Raw genomic sequence first — 9,013 nt, 5'->3', positions numbered from 1 at the left:
TGAAAGTATTCGTTGCCATTTCCTTCACCCTCGTAGACTGAGAGCTGCTTGAAGGCAGAGGCCATGTCTTACTCATCTTTATATTCCTGGTGCTTGGCACCAGTCTATCATAAAATGGTAGCCCAATAATGCTATTAAAAGCAATAGTTTTTATTGTTCTCCAACTGTTTTACTTTCAACTACATTCATCAAGCAGCTTTAGACTACATGATATTACATACTTTAATCATAACGATTCTGTTGAGACAGGCATTATTGTATCTAATTTTTTAAAGATTTTATTTATTTATTTGAGAGAGAGAGAGCACAAGCAAGGGGAGGGGCATAGGGAGAGGGAGAAGCAGGCTTCCCACTAAGCAGGGAGCCCGATGTGGGGCTGGATCCCAGGACCCTGGGATCATGACCTGAGCCGAAGGCAGATTCCCAACCGACTGAGGCACCTTCTATCTAATATTTTATCTAATATTTTCTATCTAATATTTTAATATCTATCTATCTAATAGATATCTATCTAATATTTTAATATTTTATCTAATATGTTAATATTTAATATTTTCATTTATTACGACAGAATCGGTTTTCCTGTTCAAGGAAGAGTCTGTAGAGGGAGCTCCACGCGGCTGCTTTAGGAGTAAGCCCTTCTCCCACCCAGCCCGTCTCAGCTACCCCCCCACCCCCCCACCCCCGCTTCCAGCAGTGAGGACTGCTGGAGAAGCCCCATCGCTGTCCTCACGTGTTTGCAAAGGAGCTGATCCGTGCAGCTCTGGGCCGGGTGCGGCCCCCCCATTGGACGCATATCTAATATTTTAATCTATCAAATATTTTAATCAAGGAGCTCAAGCTCGGTCTCAGAGAGGAGATGGGACTTAGCTCAGAGTCCCCCAGTTAATAAGAGATTCTCTGTCTTTTCTTCTTTGCAGAACTATCTCTCACTAAGAGATGGTCCTTGCCCTTAAGGTGCTTTCATGTCAGGCTGTACTCTGCTGTCCTTTACTTAAGGCTGCTCGCTCTTGCATATGTCTTCGGGGATGGGAAATGGCCAGCCAGGCACATCGTTGTAATACTCTGAGCTCAGGATAGGGACTCAACAAAGAGATGGCCTGTTCTTTTCTTGCTTCTAGGCAGTGTCTCTTGTAGTTCTTGTCCACACTCTAAAGAAAAGCTTCTTACGTGTTCCTCTCTACACTTCACTTCCTTAAGACCTTTTAATGTTTAACCGGTATTTACTGAGTACATAGCATATGTCCAGCACTGTTCTATGTGCGGGGGATACAGCAATAAACAAAACAAAGTTCCTCCCTGTAGAGCTCACATTCTGGCAGGGGGCAGACCACAAACTAATTGAGGAATAGATATAGAAGAGGTGGTGATAGGTACTATTAGGAAAAAAAAGAAAGCGGGGCGCCTGGGTGGCTCAGTGGGTTAAAGCCTCTGCCTTCGGCTCAGGTCATGATCCCAGGGTCCTGGGATCGAGCCCCGCATGGGGCTCTCTGCTCTGTGGGGAGCCTGCTAACTCCTCTCTCTCTCCCTCTGCCTGCCTCTCTGCCTACTTGTGATCTCTGTCTGTAAAATAAATAAATAAAATCTTTAAAAAAAAGAAAGAAAGAAAGAAAGAAATAGCATTAGGAGGACAACGGTGGTTAGGAAGAGGAATCTTCCTGCTCTTTGAGAACCTGTCTCACTTCCTCATTCTCAAGTCCTTCCTTGCTTGCCCTTCCCAGCTGCCCAGGTATCTGTCCACAACAAGAAAATGAGATTTTTCATTAACTTAGTGAAGAAAATATGACAGTCAGATGACTGGAAAGGCAAATAGTGCAGTATGTAAACCAAACAAAAGGGGAACCTCTGAAAGCAATGTTTTCCGTACATTCTTAATAGAACACCCAAACGCGTTTTGGTTTCTATAATGCAGTCCCTTTTATCAGCCAACTTTTATGCTGCTTCTCGCTGGTGATCTGTTTGCTCTTTACTCACTCAGTCCTTTCTGAGCCGTATAAAAAGATCCAAGAGCGCCTGGTTGAGGTTTTGCTCTCAGGGAGGCACTGACTAAGGACTCTGGAAAGGACAGAGTCTTCGTTGGTTTACGATGGATCGGCTAACGCTTTTCTTCCTCCGTCCTGTGTCACTTTATCAAGGGGCGGCTTTCCCTTTTGCACTTTTGTTTAATTACCTCTGCATTCTGGATTCTTTTCCCACCCATGCCAGGTAGGTTTAAGTCCTCATTTCATGGAATTTTATTATTTTTCAATAAAATTAAATTTTGTTAAATATATAACTGATTCTTTAAATGCCTTTGTATGGTTTCTCAGAGAAATGGGATAAGTCAAAACAAATTATGTTAGATGAGCTATATCTCAATCTAGGTTTCAAAAATCATCGTCACTAGAGATCTGACAAGTTGATTGAAATTATTTTAGATCTGGGTAGTACATTCTATACATGAGAGACAGTCCCTGTTTTTTGTTTGTTTTAAAGGTTTATTTTATTTATTTGAGAGAAAGGGAAGTATTGAGCGTGGAGAGGGGCAGAGCGAGAAGGAGAGAGAAAAACAAGCAGATTCCATGCTGAGCTCAGAGCCTGACATGCAGCGGACCGGGGGGAGGGCTCGATCTCAAAACCTTGAGATCAGACCTGAACCCAAACCAAGAGTCCAATGCTTAACCAAGTGAGCCACTCAGGCACCCTGACACAGTCCTTGTTTTTAAAGAAGTTTGTGGAATATCCTTTTATAAAATGAAAATCCATTGCCAGAGGGCTACCTCCTAATAATTCACTTATTTTAGAAATGAAGATTTTTTTATACATTGAGGATTTTTAATAAAATCCAGCTGTATCTAGTAATCAGTTAGGCTTTCTGAGTTTGACTAAACTGTGGTATGTTATCACCCGTTCACAACTGGTGGATGGCCCTTTCCTTCATTTAGGAGACGGGGGTCACGAAGGGGGGTATTGTAAAAAAAAAAGTTTCCTCTCGATAAAGAATCACAAATAATAAGGCAAAGCAAGTGCGAAAACAAAGGTTCATTCCCATAGGGTTAAGGTTGCTGGCTTCAGAGACAGCCTGGTGGGTCCTGGGTCCCTCCCTCCCTGAGTGTTCTTATGTATGTGAATAAATTCTCTCCAAGTTGATCCATGAAATAGAATCAATAATGCCTATCTCAGGGGGTTATTTTAAGGATTAAATAAAGGTAATTTTTAATGCAGGGTTTATTAGCACAATGCCTGGAATAAAATAAGCACTCAGTATATCATGTAGCCTGCGTTGTACGTGTATAGACATTTCAATGACACCTTAGGCTTCACTGTGTGAGGAATACATGTTCCCCTCATTTTTCCACGGCAGGGAGGTAAAGGCTTGGCCCACAGTTAACTGGGGTGGGTTAGCTCAAAGAGAAGCACAGGAATGGGCCAGGCCTTGTATGATAGAGCGTCTCACACTGGGGTGTCCACAAGTCTCTCCCAAGAAAGACATTCTCACTTATGTGTGTGTGTCCCTATCCCGCAGAGCCGTGATATGTACCCTGTGGTGGTCAAGAAGACACAGACCGCTTTGACTCAATTTCCCTATCCCTGACTAGTCATACCGATTTTCACACCTCTCCGTTCGGAGTTATTAATTTGGCAGCAATTAAAATGAACAGGGGCACCTGGCTGACTCCTTCGGGAGAGCATGGGACTCTTGAGGGTGAGGTCATGAGTTCAAGTGGAAAGAAGAACTGAGACCTTATCATGTGAAATTTCCCAGGTCTCTGCACATCCTCAGGGCACCTGCCAGCTTCCAAGGGAAGTAGTTTCCACAAACCACTCATGTGGGTCCTTTAACAACATGAAAAAAAACCCACCAAATTGTAAGATCTGGAAGAGCAGTAGAGGGGATTAAGAGCACATAGAAAGATTTTCTAACTGAGTTTACAAACAGTTAGCAGAGAGAGGCACAGAACCCCCTTTCCCACTGTCTCCGGAGTGGTTCAGGACAGTGCGACCCAGCGACAAGGAAAGAGGCTCATCTCCACGGGGCGATGTCTAGAGAGCTCTCCTAGATCCTTGACAACTGGCTTTACAACCCTTCATTCAGGCAGCAAGCCACTAGATTTGTAAGCTGTCCCCACCAGGAAACCTTCTGGACTGTCACCCACAGGACTGTCAGGGGTGTCGTTCCCACTTAGGTGACGAACATCAAAGAGAGGTTCGCAGGATCACTGAGGTAGGAATCAAAATTCATCTGAGGGGCGCCTGGGCGGTTCAATCAGTTAAGCGTCTGCCTTCAGCTCAAGTCATGATCCCGTTGTCCTGGGATCGAGCCCTGCATTGGGCTCTCTGCTCAGCGGGGAGCCTGCTTCTCTCTCACCCCTTGCTCCCCGCCCCCCCCCCTTGCTCATGCTCTCTCTGTGTCAAATAAATAAATAAATAAAATCTTTTTGAAAGGTTGTCTCCTGACATAGTCGTTTGCAAATGGACTCTGGCTTTTTCTCCCTCGGTTCATTCCTTCAGAAAAGCAAAAGGAAGACTTTGGGTGATAACAGTGTGGCTTCTTCAGGTGATACATGGGGCTTACCCCCATTGGGTTACCGAGAATGACATCTGCGGGACTCCTTTGTCACACCGTTCCAAGTCAGTCTCCCACTTGTCCTTTCTCTTTCAGGTACCTCTTTCTCCTGGCTGGAGGGGGCGCCCTGGCCTTGGCAGCCATGGGTTCCTTCGCTGTGCTGGTCCTCATCCCCGCTCTGTGGGCTGCGGTGCTGATTTCCTGGCGTGGCCCACGGGATGTGCACAGGTGGGCGTTCATTTCCCAGATGAGCTGGCAGACGCTCTGTCACCTGGGGCTGCACTACACCGAATACTATCTTCGAGAACGTCCTTCCACGAGGTAAAGCTCACTTGGTTATACTAACCCAGCCGAGGCTGCGCTTGCACCACGGTGAAAGTGGACAGAACCTGGGGGATGAGTCTGAATGCGAATTCTTGCACATTGGGGCAGGGTGACCTTAGGCAAGTCGTTTAACCTCTCAGTCTCAATTTCTGTTCCTAAAAAAACGATAGTGTGTGTGTGTGTGTGTGTGTGTGTGTGTGTGTGTCTATAACAAGACCTGTACTGGAAGACTCTCAAGTTTGAGATAATTAATATAAATGTAATTAAATGACTATAAGTAACTGCCACATGTTGCCCACATCACACAGTGCCTGGCACTTCGCTGTCCTTATCATTGTGCCTGAAAAGGGCATCGAACCAGGAGCTCCAGGGCCCACAGATAAGATCTGCCTAGAAGTGACTAAGCACAGTCGGCTCAACTCAGACTGGCTGGTTTAGACACACAGTCGGCAGCCTCTGCTCCCCTTCAGCAGCACCGGGAAGGTATAAACTCACTGTAAACCTTCGTTGCCTTCCGGTGGAAGCTGCTATGCAAGGGTTTTGCTTTCATTGAGACTCAGCTGTTCTGTCCTCCCACAAGAAGTGTAGTTACCAGTCTAGGAAACGAATCAGGCACTGATTACCATTTAGAGAAGTGTTTTTCATGAGTCAGTGAGATCAACCAGATTAGGGGAGAACAGGTATCTCTGCGATCTTGAGCCCTGTGGTTCCTGGCTTCCCGTCTCACCACAACTGGTGTGGGTCTGTGGTCACTCAGAGAATATGGGCTGAGACCTGTCCAGGCGGGTCACCTCTGACTCTAGTTTGCCATGGGTCCTCTCATTCTACCATCCCTGCCACACCTAGAATCCTTTTCTTCATCCTCACTGCTTTCACCAAAGGCTTAAGGGTTTGTTTTTTGGGAGAAGAGGCAAGGTGGCAGGCAGGTAGGGGGTAGGGAGTACTGACTGGGGTGTGGTGAATTAGGATTTTGGTAAGAAGCAGGGACCTGATAGGGGCTGGAGGAGCGAGCTGAACAGGATCTGGTTGATGGGAAGAAGGCTGAGCCAGAGCTGAGACGGGAAGATGTATTAGTTTGCTCTGACTGTCCAAACGAGGTACCGAAGAGGAAGTGACTCACACAACAGAAATGTACTTCCTCTGGAGGCTGGAAGTTCAAGGTCAAGGTGTTGGCAGGTTCAGCCTCTTCCGAGGCCTCTCTCCTTGGCTTGTAGATGGCTGTCTTTCCATGTGTCCTCACCTGGTCTTCCCTGTGTGTGTGTGTGTGTGTGTCTTAATCTCCTCTTCTTGTAAGAATGCCTGTCATACTGGATTAGGGTTCACCCCAATGACCTCATTTTAACTTACTCACTCTGTCTCCAAACGCAGTCACATTCTGAGGCACTGGGGGTTAGGGCTTCAACACATGAATCTGGGGGAAACACATTCAGCCCACAATAGCAGGTGTACAAACAGGGGTTGGTGGCGTTTGGAGGCTACTTTGCCTACTGCTTGGATCAGTCAGGGAAGGTCAGTTGTCCTTAAATCCTCAGACTCACAGACAGAAGCTGTGGGAAATGTGGGAAACAGTGCCATTTTCCCTCCACAGGACAGCGTTCCTGATTGTAGAGGGCATCATGTAATTTTCATTACTCTTTTCCATAAAAACCTTGCCAGCAAGATCTTCTCTACCTTGTGACCCTGAAGCAGGAGCAGCTCAGGTGACTGGTTAAGAACCTCAAATTGCTAATGACTCAGTGCACACCCTGAACCCCAAGACTGACTCACTGTTCCTAAGCACAGAGGCCAAAGACTGCAGAATCTTACTGACAGGGACCAGTTCATAATTTAAAATCTTCGCCTTCCTATAATCTCTTCAATACTAAATTTGTGTCCCTTCTGTGGCAAATTTCTCCCAGGTCCCGGATCCTAGTCTATAGAAGCCATTCCCAGAAATATACTAACAATATTTCCCCCACTATATCCCTTGTCATTCTTCTAGTTGCCTCTCTAAGGATTCATTTCCCCATTTCCCCTGTGATCCTAACCAGAGCAGCCTGTGGGGAGAAGTAACTCAAGAATCTTTGTGGGGCGCCTGGTGGCTCAGTGGGTTAAGCCTCTGCGTTCAGCTCAGGTCATGATCTCAGGGTCCTTGGATAGAGCCCTGCGGTGGGCTCTCTGCTCAGCAGGGAGCCTGCTTCCCCCTGTCTCTCTGCCTGTCTCTCTGCCTGCTTGTGATCTCTGTCAAATAAATAAATAAAATCTTAAAAAAAAAAAAAGCAAGAATCTTTGTGGGGACACCGCAGGGCTGGACATCGGTCTCCATTGTTCAGGGCTGCTGTTCGCTGTGGGGTCGTGTGTGAGGGACTGGAATGAGATGAAATAAATGTGGAGCGTCTTCACATTTGAAATAAATCTCTTTCAGGTTCTGCATCACTCTTTCTTCCCTCATGCTATTGACCCAGAGGGTGACGTCCCTCTCTCTGGATATCCGTGAGGGAAAAGTGAAGGCAGCATCAAGAGGCATCGGGAAAAGAAGCTCGTTGTCTGAGCATCTGTGTGAGGCGCTGCCCTACATCAGCTACTTGCTCTTTTTCCCTGCTCTCTTAGGAGGCCCCCTGTGTTCCTTCCAGAAATTCCAGGCTCGTGTCCAAGGGTCTGGCACTTTGAGTCCCAGGCGCTCCCTCTGGGCTCTGAGCCAGAGGGGTCTGCAGATCCTGGGTCTCGAGTGCCTAAAGGTGGTTTTGGGGAAGGTGGTGAGAGCAGGAGCAGGTCTGGCTGACTGCCAGCAGCTCGAGTGTATTCGAGTCATGTGGTCCACGGCCGGATTCTTCAAACTCACCTACTACTCTTGCTGGATCCTGGATGACGCCCTCCTCCATGCCGCGGGCTTTGGACCTGGGTTTGGTCACAGCCCCAGTGAAGAGGGCTACCTCCCCGATGCGGACATCTGGACACTGGAAACGACCCACAGGATCTCCCTGTTCACGAGAAAGTGGAACCAAAGCACAGCGCGGTGGCTCCGACGCCTCGTGTTCCAGCACGGCGGGACCTGGCCGCTGCTGCAGACCTTTGCCTTCTCGGCCTGGTGGCATGGGCTCCATCCAGGACAGGTGTTCGGTTTCCTGTGCTGGGCTCTGATGGTGGAGGCCGATTACCTGATTCACACTTCTGCCGGCTTGTTTATCAGATCCTGGCCAATGCACCTGCTCTACCGAGCGCTCACTTGGGCCCACACCCAGCTCATCATTGCTTATATAATGCTGGCTGTGGAGGCCCGGAGCCTCTCCTCCCTCTGGCTGCTGTGTAATTCCTGCAACAGTGTCTTCCCCCTGGTGTACTGCATTTTGCGTTTTCTATTGGGAAAGAGAAAGCAGACATTTAACTGATAGCTTCTCTCCTGCCTTCAGGGTATACATCCATGAAACAGAGTTGAGAAAGTGCCAGATGGTCTGTTGATGAGACCTAGGCTTGAACTCTTCCATACTAGGCTTTTGTTTAGTTTAGTTTAGTTTAGTTTTGTTTTGTTTTTCAAGTATTGGGTGTATATTCCTGGGGTCTGCCCGTAGAAATTTGTGTACCTGTTTTCACAAGCTATAGTACTGGTACTGAAGATTAAAAAAAAAAAAAAAAAAAAAAAAAGACATGGTTTCTTCTTTTAGGACTTACAGTTTGGGCATGGGAGCAAGGAAAGGTGATAGGTAAAAACAGAAGGTACTGCCAACCAAAAGGCAAGTGGTAAATGCTGGGCCAAACACTGAATCTCCAACAGTTCCACTTGATCCTGGACGGCGAGTTTAGCCAGACAAAAACAAGAGAAATCTTAATCAGGGGCAGCCGCCTGGCAGACTCACTCAGTAGAGGGTGTGACTCTGGATCTTGGGATCGTGAGTTCTAGTCCCATGTGGGATGTAGAGATGACTTTAAAAAGCCCTCTAAGAAGGGGATGGGATTATGGACATTGGGGAGGTTATGTGCTTTGGTGAGTGCTGTGAAGTGTGTAAACCTGGTGATTCACAGACCTGTACCCCTGGGGATAAAAATATATGTTTATAAAAAATAAAAAAATTAAAAAAAAAAAAAGCCCTCTAAATCAGATTCTCGTATTGGCTTGTTCCACGAACTAGAGACTCATTCTCATCTAGAGGTAATTTGAACATTTTG

The 9,013-nt window shown here is 46.8% G+C and overlaps 1 protein-coding gene across 2 annotated transcripts; it reads left to right on the top strand.

Moving 5' to 3' along the window:
• The first annotated feature begins 576 nt into the window (after nucleotides 1-576).
• On the top strand, nucleotides 577-8,448 carry MBOAT4 (membrane bound O-acyltransferase domain containing 4). 2 transcript variants are annotated; one of them, XM_032329054.1, is made up of 3 exons: nucleotides 577-631; nucleotides 4,643-4,867; nucleotides 7,275-8,448. In XM_032329054.1, the coding sequence occupies exons 2-3, from the start codon at nucleotides 4,689-4,691 to the stop codon at nucleotides 8,236-8,238; spliced, it is 1,143 nt and encodes a 380-aa protein (XP_032184945.1). In that variant the 5' UTR covers nucleotides 577-631; nucleotides 4,643-4,688; the 3' UTR covers nucleotides 8,239-8,448. The 2 variants fall into 2 exon arrangements, with proteins under 2 accessions (XP_032184945.1, XP_032184944.1); XM_032329053.1 differs by lacking the exon at nucleotides 577-631 and adding an exon at nucleotides 1,605-2,205.
• Nucleotides 8,449-9,013: the final 565 nt, after the last annotated feature.

The sequence above is a fragment of the Mustela erminea genome, chromosome 21, assembly GCF_009829155.1.
Source record: "Mustela erminea isolate mMusErm1 chromosome 21, mMusErm1.Pri, whole genome shotgun sequence".
Taxonomy (NCBI): domain Eukaryota; kingdom Metazoa; phylum Chordata; class Mammalia; order Carnivora; family Mustelidae; genus Mustela; species Mustela erminea.
This window is presented reverse-complemented; position numbering and strand designations above follow the sequence as displayed.